The sequence below is a fragment of the Panthera tigris genome, chromosome B4, assembly GCF_018350195.1.
Source record: "Panthera tigris isolate Pti1 chromosome B4, P.tigris_Pti1_mat1.1, whole genome shotgun sequence".
NCBI classification, from domain to species: Eukaryota; Metazoa; Chordata; class Mammalia; order Carnivora; family Felidae; genus Panthera; species Panthera tigris.
The window spans coordinates 81,241,527-81,254,403 of record NC_056666.1 but is presented as its reverse complement, the minus strand read 5'-3'; the positions used below and the strand labels follow the sequence as shown (position 1 = coordinate 81,254,403).

At 36.9% G+C, this 12,877-nt stretch overlaps 1 protein-coding gene across 1 annotated transcript; it reads right to left on the bottom strand.

The window, feature by feature from the left end:
* Window positions 1-2,062: 2,062 nt before the first annotated feature.
* Window positions 2,063-3,036, bottom strand: LOC102953000 (olfactory receptor 6C75-like). The gene has a single exon (XM_007081450.2). The coding sequence runs from the start codon at window positions 2,999-3,001 to the stop codon at window positions 2,063-2,065; it is 939 nt and encodes a 312-aa protein (XP_007081512.1). The 5' UTR covers window positions 3,002-3,036.
* Between the last annotated feature and the right edge of the window lie 9,841 nt (window positions 3,037-12,877).

The following is a 12,877-nucleotide window of genomic DNA, read 5'->3' as shown; positions in this document are numbered from 1 at the left end:
ACGTGAGGCTTGATCCCATGACCCTGGGATCATGACCTGAGCTGAAATCAAGAGTCTGACACTCAAGAGTCAGACACTCAACTGACACAGCTGCCCAGGTTCCCCTGTATTACATTTTTATATGCAGTTAATCAACTATTTGATTGCAAATACAGACTGATCTTGGAATTAATACTAGATCGTAAATACTTCTTCATATCTTGCATTGTAATACTATCTCCACTGTTACTGTATGTGGAAATGTTCATTTGCCAGACATTCAGATCTACTTACTATAAAATACATACTTGTCCTAGACTTAATTTTAAACATAGCCTTGGGTAGCTATTTTTTTAATTAAATTGTGTTTTATATTTTCATCCTCTCATGATTTTAGTAATCAATCTTGAAATAATTTTAGGAAATACTTAAGTATTTTAGCTATTTTTTCACAGAGCAACTAGGTATAAATACACTAAAATTTAGTTTTGATTTTGACAGGCATTCTATATGTCAAAGAGAAATATTTTGCACCTTATGTTTATTATTGACTAACATATGGGGTTATAGTATAGAACATATTTTCAAACTCATGTCATCATGTATGCTTTCATTTTTGTTTTATGAACAGAGCTAAATTGTTAACCTCACATAAGTTTCCAAGAGAATAGGCTCTAAGAGATATTTTCCCCTACTCTCAGATACTCCTGTAGACCAATTAAAAATTCCAAAGAATAATATAGGAGATTATGCCAAAAAGGAAATAATAGAACTTCAAATGCAAGTATTAATATATTTTGTATAAGCCCATTTTAGAGGCAATATAATTATCTTCTGCAGAGACTCTGAATTTGACCTCTGACGTTCATTTGATTTTTTTCCTTCAATAAGTTATACACATCAGTCTTTATCTTAGGGAATGTGAATTAATGTTTTCACATTTTCTTTCTCACATTTCTTCAAAGTATAGCAATACTTTACATTAAAACAACTTGGTTAACAAGAAGAAGAATTTCCTGATTTTTCTGAGAATTTATTCTATATTGCTGTTATTACCAGTAACATCACCAAAGAAAGGCTCAATTAACTGGAATAGAATATTAAAAGTGCATTTTAGGTGTGCTTGGGTGGTTCATTTGGTTAAGTGTCTGACTCTTGATCTCAGCTCCGGTCTTGATCTCAGGGTCATGACTTCAAGCCCCATATTGGGCTCCGTGCTGGGCATGAAGCCTACTTAAAAAAAAAAAAAAAAGGGCAATTTAGCATTTATGGGAAAATGATCATTACATTCAAATAAGAAATGTTTTTGATACAGAAAATAGATTTATTTAATCAGGAAAATTCTGTGGAACAGGTAGAATATACTTTAACCTCTAAAGTAAGGCAATGAAATAAATTCTTACATTGTAATTCAATTCACTGGCATAGGTAAACATCTCTTTCAGGAATTCAAAATTTTAGAAATTTAATGAACATTTTCAGTTGGGATCATATAGAATCTGATTATTATTTTCTCATTTATGACATATACAAGGATCAAAATTTATTATCTTACAGAAAGAAAAGCATTTTGTAAAATTATTATAAATTTTCTTTGACTTTATAATTTGTGCAATGTGCTCACACATTAAAAAATGACATTTATGAAACATAATATTCTCCATAGCATAAAATGCTATCTATTATCAGTGAACTGTTTTCTTGATTGAAAATTGACTTTGTGATCTGTTTCAAATATTCATTTTTGTCCTAAAAATATGATTCCTATCACAAACATTCCATTTACATGCCATATTCTGGAAAGGCTTCTAACATGAAAGTTCATACAGAGACTGATTATACATTTGTTTCATACAGTATGATCTGTGAAAAATAATCACATTTAAAATTCTGCATTTCTGAAATCAATAAAGAAACAGATTTGTGGAATAGAATTTCTAGCCAGAAATAATAGCATGGAAGGAGTCCCAAAGTGGGCTGAAATTGCTAATATAATTTGGAAATATGTACAGAGTAAGACAAAATAAGATTAAAAGGGCAACATTTTCATTCATTTTTCCCTTCATACTTTTTTAGAATTTTCTCATTTGTTTGAAGCAAATAAGACTTTCTGGACCATATCCTTAAAGGCCTGTTTCACTTGCTGGTTTCTTAATGTATAAATGAAGGGATTCAGTAAGGGGGCAACTGAGGTATTGAGCACAGCTACTCCTTTGCTTAAAGTCACTCTGTCATTTGCTGATGGTTTTATGTACATGAAGATGCAGCTACCATAAGAGATGGAAACTACAATCATGTGGGAAGAACAGGTAGAAAAGGCTTTAGTCCTTTGCTGAACAGAAGGGAATTTGAGAATTGTCTTGATGATGTAGCCGTAGGAGAGAATCACTAACATCAGTGTGACCATTAGTGTCATCACGGCCAAGAAAAATGACATTAGCTCTAGGAAATGTGTATCTGAACAAGAGATCTGCAGGATGGGAGAAGAATCACAAATAAAATGATCAATGACGTTGGAAGCACAAAATTCCAACTTGAGTCCCAAGATTATTGGAGGAAAGATGACCAAGAATCCAGTTACCCAAGAGCTGAGTACAAGTTGGTAGCAAACTTTGTTGCTCATGATGGTGGTATAATGCAGAGGTTTACATATAGCCACATAACGATCGAAGGACATAGCAGCCAGAAGGTAAAATTCAGTTACTCCCAAAAAGATAAAAAAAAATAACTGAGTCATACAGCTCATATAGGAAATAGTCCTGTCCTTTGTCACAAGGCTCACCAGGAACCTTGGAATACAAACAGTTGTGAATGAGATTTCTAAAAAGGAGAAATTCCGTAGGAAGAAATACATTGGTATCTTTAGGTGGGAATCCAGCAGAGTGAGAGTGATGATGGTTAAGTTTCCTGTCACACTCAACAAGTAGGTAAAAAATAGAAAGAGGAAAATTACAACCTGCAGTTCAGGGTCATTTGTCAGACCCAAAAGAATGAAGTCCGTGTGGATTGAATGGTTCCTCATTTCTCTTATCGGTTTTAACAAAGCTACACAAAGAGTTAAAAAAAAAAAAAAATGGTCCAGATTAGCTATTAGAGTCAGTAAGAGCAAGGAGAATGAGAAGCTAACATTCATTGATCACCAACAATATACAATGTACTGTTTGGAGATTTACATAAATGTTCTTATCTACAGCAAACTTCGAGTGGAATATTACAATCCTCATTTTTTAGAGAGGGAAATTGAGGTTCAGATTAAAGAGTTTGTCTGGGATGTGTATCTAAATCCTAGCTTTCTAAAGTTGGTAAATTTTTAACAAAGATAAATACCCAACACACAGCCCAGACAATTCATTTGAATATTTGGGTGAGATCTAGGCATTTGTGTTACTATGAAGTTTACAGGTTCATAGCCAAGTGGAGAAGTATTGTTAGTAATTCAGTTGGGAACTGAATCCAAAACCATTTAAATACTACACCTTTGTTCTTTTTAATTCTATCCTACTGAATATCCAGTATAAGATCTTAGCCTCGAATACACGAATAGATTTCAGAACATTCACGAATGCACTTTAATTCTACGGAATTGTGTGTAAAGAGGGCACACTTTTTTTTTTTTTTAAAGGGCACATGACACAACATGTTTAAGACTCACTAGAATATATGTTATTGCTTCGTAAATGGCAGCAATAAGAACATAATTCAAAACCTATGCCATTTGGGTGGCAAATCGGAAAATTGCAGATGGGCCTGAAAATCATAGAACATAGTCACAGCTTCTTAGACTAAAAAGAAACTTCAGAGATCATTTGTCCAATCTTGTACATAAAGCTAAAATCCTCCCTACAAAATTAAGGAAGGTATGTAGTTATTTAGATTTTACTTTTAACACAGTAATTACGATAATGGATAGCTTTAAAGAGTAAGAAAAACTTTGCAACACAAACAAATATAAAGGGAGAAATTGTTCTGTAAATTCAAAAACATACTCTTAACAACCACATTTTAAATAATGGTTTTCAATACCCTAAAACATTTTAGAAATTAGCTATATTGTTTATAAGATCTATATCAAGAGTCCTCTTCCTCCTTCTCCTTTAGAATGTTTTGTTAGCCAGATTGTAGACCAGTTGGGCTATTTCCTTATGGAATTTACAATTAAAAACACGATCCCTAAGAAACAAACAAAACAAGTAAGCAAAAACAAAATGCATTTTCTTTTCTTCAGAATTATCTTTATCTGTGAAACTTTGGACTGCTGGTAATGACTTTCTTTCCTAATACAGTCAACTCTTCAACTGTCTTTTAATATCTACTATATACCTAAAATTTCTACCATTTTATGTTTATTTCTTTTTCATGGTTCTCATGTCAAAATTTATGCCTGCCCAGAAAAATTGTGTATTGCTTCTTTAATAGTTTTCTCCTCGTTTGATTTAAAAAAATAAAATAAAATTTGACCTAGTTCAGAAGGTTGTCTGAATATCACAGTGATTTCCAGAATCAAGTGAGAAAGTATTTAATGTAATTCATGATACCTTCTGTCTAAAGCTGCTTTGTGTTTATTGGCTGTTAAATGGAAGTAATGTATTCCTTTTAACATCTATTCTTGTAATCACCATCTTCATAACTATTTTTTAAAATTAATGAATGGAAAAATATTTCTCTAGGAAGGTATAATTAGACAAAAAATTGATACATAAAATGTAGTAAAATAATGGTCATAGACTGAATATTTCTCTTTCTAAAGATCATTTCATTAGTCTTTTTTCCTCAACTTATACATTGCTATATTAAATTTATATAATAAAAAAAGCAGTGGACAGATTTAGGTGCATTTTGTAAATAGGTACCTTTTATACATTTTTGTATTTCTATACCAAAAAAGAGTAAAATGTTTAACCAAAAAGAAAAAAATCAAGCTTCTTATAAATATCTGCCTTTGATTACCACAAAATTACCTTAATTTCCAGTTAAAAATAAAAGATCCGAACTCTTAAGCATTTACCTTAATTCCTGTGTTTTCCCATATTTTCTTCTAGGATGTGAAAAGGCAAAAAGAAAAAAAAGTAGCTAATGATGAATTAGGAGTGTACTCAAAGCCTAGACAATATCGTTTTAGTAAGAAATTGAAAGAAAAAGGACTTTAAGTTGTAACTTAATGCAAAAAGGTGGAATATATGGTGTGTTTTTGTAAATTTTCCACTTTTCACCTCACCCTTGTGTGTAAGTTTGAACTTAGACCAGTTCTAGATTTGGATACTACTATATTTGATTTTATTTTTGATAAGATAAATTCTCTAGCCTTACTATGAACACATCTAGGTTATATCTATTATTAATACTAATGAATTTCAAGTGAAATTCATTTTTATATTCTTTACATTTGGAAATGGAAATGGAAAAAAAATCCAGGAAAATCTGATAAAAGTGTTGTTATATCCAGTAGGTAAGGGGATATTTCATTGTTAATTTTACATGCTAAAAATGAGTGTTCTTATATCATTTAATTAATTGCACACTCAAGGGATTCTGAGAAGGAAAAGGAAAACAATACAAAGAAACCATTACCCAGGGATTAATAATCAGAAGACACTAATGATATATGATAAAAGTAACTTGTATAGCACATTGTAATAGAATATGAAGGGTCAGTATCTATGACAAAGCAAATAAGAGCAATTAGTGGGTCATGACCACATTCATTTTATTCCATAATTTAATATTTCAGGTTGGAGGTATATAACCCCATTAGATTTACCACACTTAACAAAATCTTTCATTCAGAAAGTCCTTGTTAAAATGGTTGCAAGGTTACTCATTTTATCATATGTTGTGGCATGCTTCAAGTTAACTGATTTGGGGATCCATTATCTGAGAACATAAAGTCCAAAACAATGTGGAGAGCAGTATCCTAAGATCCAAAAGAAACATTACTAAATGAAATGAGATATGAGGTTAAGTGGTGATATGAGAGTTGTATCCAAGAAGTATAAAACATAGGATACTTCTAGTGGCATAGAAATTAGGGAAGAATGACAGTCAGACATTAGTAACTTTAAGGTATTTCTCTTAAATTTGTTAGAAAAATAAAAATATTGGGGGTTCCGGAAGATGGCGGCGTAGGAGGACGCGGGGCTCACAGCGCGTCCTGCCGATCACTTAGATTCCACCTACACCTGCCTAAAGAACCCAGAAAACCGCCAGAGGATTAGCAGAAGGGAGTCTCCGGAGTCAAGCGCAGACCAGAGGCCCACGGAAGAGGGTAGGAAGGGCGGCGAGGCGGTGCGCGCTCCACGGACTGGCGGGAGGGAGCCGGGGCGGAGGGGCGGCTCGCCGGCCAAGCGGAGCCCCCGAGTCGGGCTGGCAAAAGCGGAGGGGCCGGACAGACTGTGTTCCGACAGCAAGCGCGACTTAGCGTCTGGGAGGTCATAAGTTAACAGCTCTGCGCGGAAAGCGGGAAGGCTGGAGGACAAAGGGAGGGAGAGCTGCTGAGCCCCCGGACGGCAGAGCTCAGCTTGGAGGGGAACAAAGGCGCCAGCGCCATCTCCCCCGCCCATCCCCCAGCCAAAATCCCAAAGGGAACCAGTTCCTGCCAGGGAACTTGCTCGCTCCGCGCAAACACCCAACTCTGTGCTTCTGCGGAGCCAAACCTCCGGCAGCGGATCTGACTCCCTCCCGCTGCCACAGGGCCCCTCCTGAAGTGGATCACCTAAGGAGAAGCGAGCTAAGCCTGCCCCTCCAGCCCCCGTGCACCTTGCCTACCCACCCCAGCTAATACGCCAGATCCCCAGCAACACAAGCCTGGCAGTGTGCAAGTAGCCCAGATGGGACACGCCACCCCACAGTGAATCCCGCCCCTAGGAGAGGGGAAGAGAAGGCACACACCAGTCTGACTGTGGCCCCAGCGGTGGGCTGGGGGCAGACATCGGGTCGGACTGCGGCCCCGCCCACTAACTCCAGTTATACACCACAGCACAGGGGAAGTGCACTGCAGGTCCTCACCACGCCAGGGACTCTCCAAAATGACCAAACGGAAGAATTCCCCTCAGAAGAATCTCCAGGAAATAACAACAGCTAATGAACTGATCAAAAAGGATTTAAATAATATAACAGAAAGTGAATTTAGAATAATAGTCATAAAATTAATCGCTGGGCTTGAAAACAGTATACAGGACAGCAGAGAATCTCTTGCCACAAAGATCGAGGGACTAAGGAACAGTCACGAGGAGTTGAAAAACGCTTTAAACGAATTGCAAAACAAAATGGAATCCACGATGGCTCGGCTTGAAGAGGCAGAGGAGAGAATAGGTGAACTAGAAGATAAAGTTATGGAGAAAGAGGAAGCTGAAAGAAAGAGAGATAAAAAAATCCAGGAGTATGAGGGGAAAATTAGAGAACTAAGTGATACACTAAAAAAAAATAATATACGCATAATTGGTATCCCAGAGGAGGAAGAGAGAGGGAAGGGTGCTGAAGGGGTACTTGAACAAATTATAGCTGAGAACTTCCCTGAACTGGGGAAGGAAAAAGGCATTGAAATCCAAGAGGCACAGAGAACTCCCTTCAGACGTAACTTGAATCGATCTTCTGCACGACATATCATAGTGAAACTGGCAAAATACAAGGATAAAGAGAAAATTCTGAAAGCAGCAAGGGATAAACGTGCCCTCACATATAAAGGGAGACCTATAAGACTCGTGACTGATCTCTCCTTTGAAACTTGGCAGGCCAGAAAGGCTTGGCACGATATCTACAGTGTGCTAAACGGAAAAAATATGCAGCCGAGAATCCTTTATCCAGCAAGTCTGTCATTTAGAATAGAAGGAGAGATAAAGGTCTTCCCAAACAAACAAAAACTGAAGGAATTTGTCACCACGAAACCAGCCCTACAAGAGATCCTAAGGGGGATCCTGTGAGACAAAGTACCAGAGACATCACTACAAGCATAAAACATACAGACATCACAATGACTCTAAACCCATATCTTTCTATAATAACACTGAATGTAAATGGATTAAATGCGCCAACTAAAAGACATAGGGTATCAGAATGGATAAAAAAACAAGACCCATCTATTTGCTGTCTACAAGAGACTCATTTTAGATCTGAGGACACCTTTAGATTGAGAGTGAGGGGATGGAGAACTATTTATCATGCTCCTGGAAGCCAAAAGAAAGCTGGAGTAGCCATACTTATATCAGACAAACTAGACTTTAAATTAAAGGCTGTAACAAGAGATGAAGAAGGGCATTATATAATAATCACAGGGTCTATCCACCAGGAAGAGCTAACTATTATAAATGTCTATGCGCCAAATACCCGAGCCCCCAGATATATAAAACAATTACTCATAAACATAAGCAACCTTATTGATAAGAATGTGGTCATTGCAGGGGACTTTAACACCCCACTTACAGAAATGGATAGATCATCTAGACACACAGTCAATAAAGAAACAAGGGCCCTGAATGATACATTGGATCAGATGGACTTGACAGATATATTTAGAACTCTGCATCCCAAAGCAACAGAATATACTTTCTTCTCGAGTGCACATGGAACATTCTCCAAGATAGATCATATACTGGGTCACAAAACAGCCCTTCATAAGTTTACAAGAATTGAAATTATACCATGCATACTTTCAGACCACAATGCTATGAAGCTTGAAATCAACCACAGGAAAAAGTCTGGAAAACCTCCAAAAGCATGGAGGTTAAAGAACACCCTACTAACGAATGAGTGGGTCAACCAGGCAATTAGAGAAGAAATTAAAACATATATGGAAACAAACGAAAATGAAAATACAACAATCCAAACGCTTTGGGATGCAGCGAAGGCAGTCCTGAGAGGAAAATACATTGCAATCCAGGCCTATCTCAAGAAACAAGAAAAATCCCAAATACAAAATCTAACAGCACACCTAAAGGAAATAGAAGCAGAACAGCAAAGGCAGCCTAAACCCAGCAGAAGAAGAGAAATAATAAAGATCAGAGCAGAAATAAACAATATAGAATCTAAAAAAACTGTAGAGCAGATCAACGAAACCAAGAGTTGGTTTTTTGAAAAAATAAACAAAATTGACAAACCTCTAGCCAGGCTTCTCAAAAAGAAAAGGGAGATGACCCAAATAGATAAAATCATGAATGAAAATGGAATGATTACAACCAATCCCTCAGAGATACAAACAATTATCAGGGAATACTATGAAAAATTATATGCCAGCAAATTGGACAACCTGGAAGAAATGGACAAATTTCTAAACACCCACACTCTTCCAAAACTCAATCAGGAGGAAATAGAAAGCTTGAACAGACCCATAACCAGCGAAGAAATTGAATCGGTTATCAAAAATCTCCCAACAAATAAGAGTCCAGGACCAGATGGCTTCCCAGGGGAGTTCTACCAGACATTTAAAGCAGAGATAATACCTCTCCTTCTCAAGCTATTCCAAGAAATAGAAAGGGAAGGAAAACTTCCAGACTCATTCTATGAAGCCAGTATTACTTTGATTCCTAAACCAGACAGAGACCCAGTAAAAAAAGAGAACTACAGGCCAATATCCCTGATGAATATGGATGCAAAAATTCTTAATAAGATACTAGCAAATCGAATTCAACAGCATATAAAAAGAATTATTCACCATGATCAAGTGGGATTCATTCCTGGGATGCAGGGCTGGTTCAACATTCGCAAATCGATCAACGTGATACATCACATTAACAAAAAAAAAGAGAAGAACCATATGATCCTGTCAATCGATGCAGAAAAGGCCTTTGACAAAATCCAGCACCCTTTCTTAATAAAAACCCTCGAGAAAGTCGGGATAGAAGGAACATACTTAAAGATCATAAAGGCCATTTATGAAAAGCCCACAGCTAACATCATCCTCAACGGGGAAAAACTGAGAGCTTTTTCCCTGAGATCAGGAACACGACAGGGATGCCCACTGTCACCGCTGCTGTTTAATATAGTGCTGGAAGTTCTAGCATCAGCAATCAGACAACAAAAGGAAATCAAAGGCATCAAAATTGGCAAAGATGAAGTCAAGCTTTCGCTTTTTGCAGATGACATGATATTATACATGGAAAATCCGATAGACTCCACCAAAAGTCTGCTAGAACTGATACATGAATTCAGCAAAGTTGCAGGATACAAAATCAATGTGCAGAAATCAGTTGCATTCTTATACACTAACAATGAAGCAACAGAAAGACAAATGAAGAAACTGATCCCATTCACAATTGCACCAAGAAGCATAAAATACCTAGGAATAAATCTAACCAAAGATGTAAAAGATCTGTATGCTGAAAACTATAGAAAGCTTATGCAGGTAATTGAAGAAGATATAAAGAAATGGAAAGACATTCCCTGCTCATGGATTGGAAGAATAAATATTGTCAAAATGTCAATACTACCCAAAGCTATCTACACATTCAATGCAATCCCAATCAAAATTGCACCAGCATTCTTCTCGAAACTAGAAGAAGCAATCCTAAAATTCATATGGAACCACAAAAGGCCCCGAATAGCCAAAGTAATTTTGAAGAAGAAGACCAAAGCAGGAGGCATCACAATCCCAGACTTTAGCCTCTACTACAAAGCTGTCATCATCAAGACAGCATGGTATTGGCATAAAAACAGACACATAGACCAATGGAATAGAATAGAAACCCCAGAACTAGACCCACAAACGTATGGCCAACTCATCTTTGACAAAGCAGGAAAGAACATCCAATGGAAAAAAGACAGTCTCTTTAACAAATGGTGCTGGGAGAACTGGACAGCAACATGCAGAAGGTTGAAACTAGACCACTTTCTCACACCATTCACAAAAATAAACTCAAAATGGATAAAGGACCTGAATGTGAGACAGGAAACCATCAAAACCTTAGAGGAGAAAGCAGGAAAAGACCTCTCTGACCTCAGCCGTAGCAATCTCTTACTTGGCACATCCCCAAAGGCAAGGGAATTAAAAGCAAAAGTGAATTACTGGGACCTTATGAAGATAAAAAGCTTCTGCACAGCAAAGGAAACAACCAACAAAACTAAAAGGCAACCAACGGAATGGGAAAAGATATTTGCAAATGACACATCGGACAAAGGGCTAGTATCCAAAATCTATAAAGAGCTCATCAAACTCCACACCCGAAAAACAAATAACCCAGTGAAGAAATGGGCAGAAAACATGAATAGACACTTCTCTAAAGAAGACATCCGGATGGCCAACAGGCACATGAAAAGATGTTCAACGTCGCTCCTTATCAGGGAAATACAAATCAAAACCACACTCAGATATCACCTCACGCCAGTCAGAGTGGCCAAAATGAAGAAATCAGGAGACTATAGATGCTGGAGAGGATGTGGAGAAACAGGAACCCTCTTGCACTGTTGGTGGGAATGCAAATTGGTGCAGCCGCTCTGGAAAACAGTATGGAGGTTCCTCAGAAAATTAAAAATAGACCTACCCTATGACCCAGCAATAGCACTGCTAGGAATTTATCCAAGGGATACAGGAGTACTGATGCATAGGGGCACCTGTACCCCAATGTTTATAGCGGCACTCTCAACAATAGCCAAATTATGGAAAGAGCCTAAATGTCCATCAACTGATGAATGGATAAAGAAATTGTGGTTTATATACACAATGGAATACTACGTGGCAATGAGAAAAAATGAAATATGGCCTTTTGTAGCAACATGGATGGAACTGGAGAGAGTGATGCTAAGTGAAATAAGCCATACAGAGAAAGACAGATACCATATGGTTTCACTCTTATGTGGATCCTGAGAAACATAACAGAAACCCATGGGGGAGGGGAAGGAAAAAAAAAAAAAAAAAAGAGGTTAGAGTGGGAGAGAGCCAAAGCATTAGAGACTGTTAAAAACTGAGAACAAACTGAGGGTTGATGGGGGGTGGGAGGGAGGGCAGGGTGGGTGATGGGTATTGAGGAGGGCACCTTTTGGGATGAGCACTGGGTGTTGTATGGAAACCAATTTGACAGTAAATTTCATATATTAAAAAATAAAAAAAAAATTAAATAAATAAATTAAAAAAAAAAAAAAAAAAAAAAAGAAAAATAAAAATATTAACAGACAGGGTGCCCCAATTCTTGACTTGCCACATAAGAAATAGAAAACCTGTGACCTGGAAAAGAAATCCAGCTTAACCTGGTAACATACCTTAACGCAGAATGGGAAGGGTTGGACATTTACATGAACAGTGAGGCCATCAGGAGGCACAAATGAAAATGAAGCCCATGGTGCTGTTGGAAAGTTGTATCAGGAAAATAGAGTTCTTGTTCATAACGATGGCTTTCTTCCAGGCACATAATAGGCATTGTTTCTGCTAATTCCTAATAGAACAAACTGAAATATAACTCATTACATGATTACTTGCAGCTCTGAATTACTCCTGATGGTAGCATTCTTGCAATGATAAAGAAGAGATTTGATAAACCCAAACTTTAAGTTTTTCCATTAACTGAGCCTGAGAGATTTGAACTTACACTAAAACGATTCTAAAAGAAGGCATCATAATTCTCAATAATGAATAAGCTAGCCCTTTTGTAGAAAACATGAGAGAAAAGGGAAATATTATGTCATAGTAAGAGGGAAAGGAAATATCTGAGAAGAGCAAATATTCTTTTATGAAATTTAATTGTAAGGAATATGGAAACATTGAGAAATGAATAACTTGTATTCAAAGAATAAACGAAGGCATTCCAGCTATGAAGTAAAAGGTATGGAAAGGAAGGGAAAATATGGATTTTCATAATGATAGCACAAAAATGAAAGCATATTTTTTGTTGTCTTTGAAATATCAGCATTTCTTATGTTTTAGAAAATCAAAATGAAAGATTTTCTAGTCCCTCCTCTCTGAACAAATTTTGAAATC

What these genes read in the sequence shown, in the direction of transcription:
- LOC102953000 (XM_007081450.2), bottom strand. Translation starts at nt 3,001, where the DNA reads ATGAGGAACCATTCAATCCACACGGACTTCATTCTTTTGGGTCTGACA.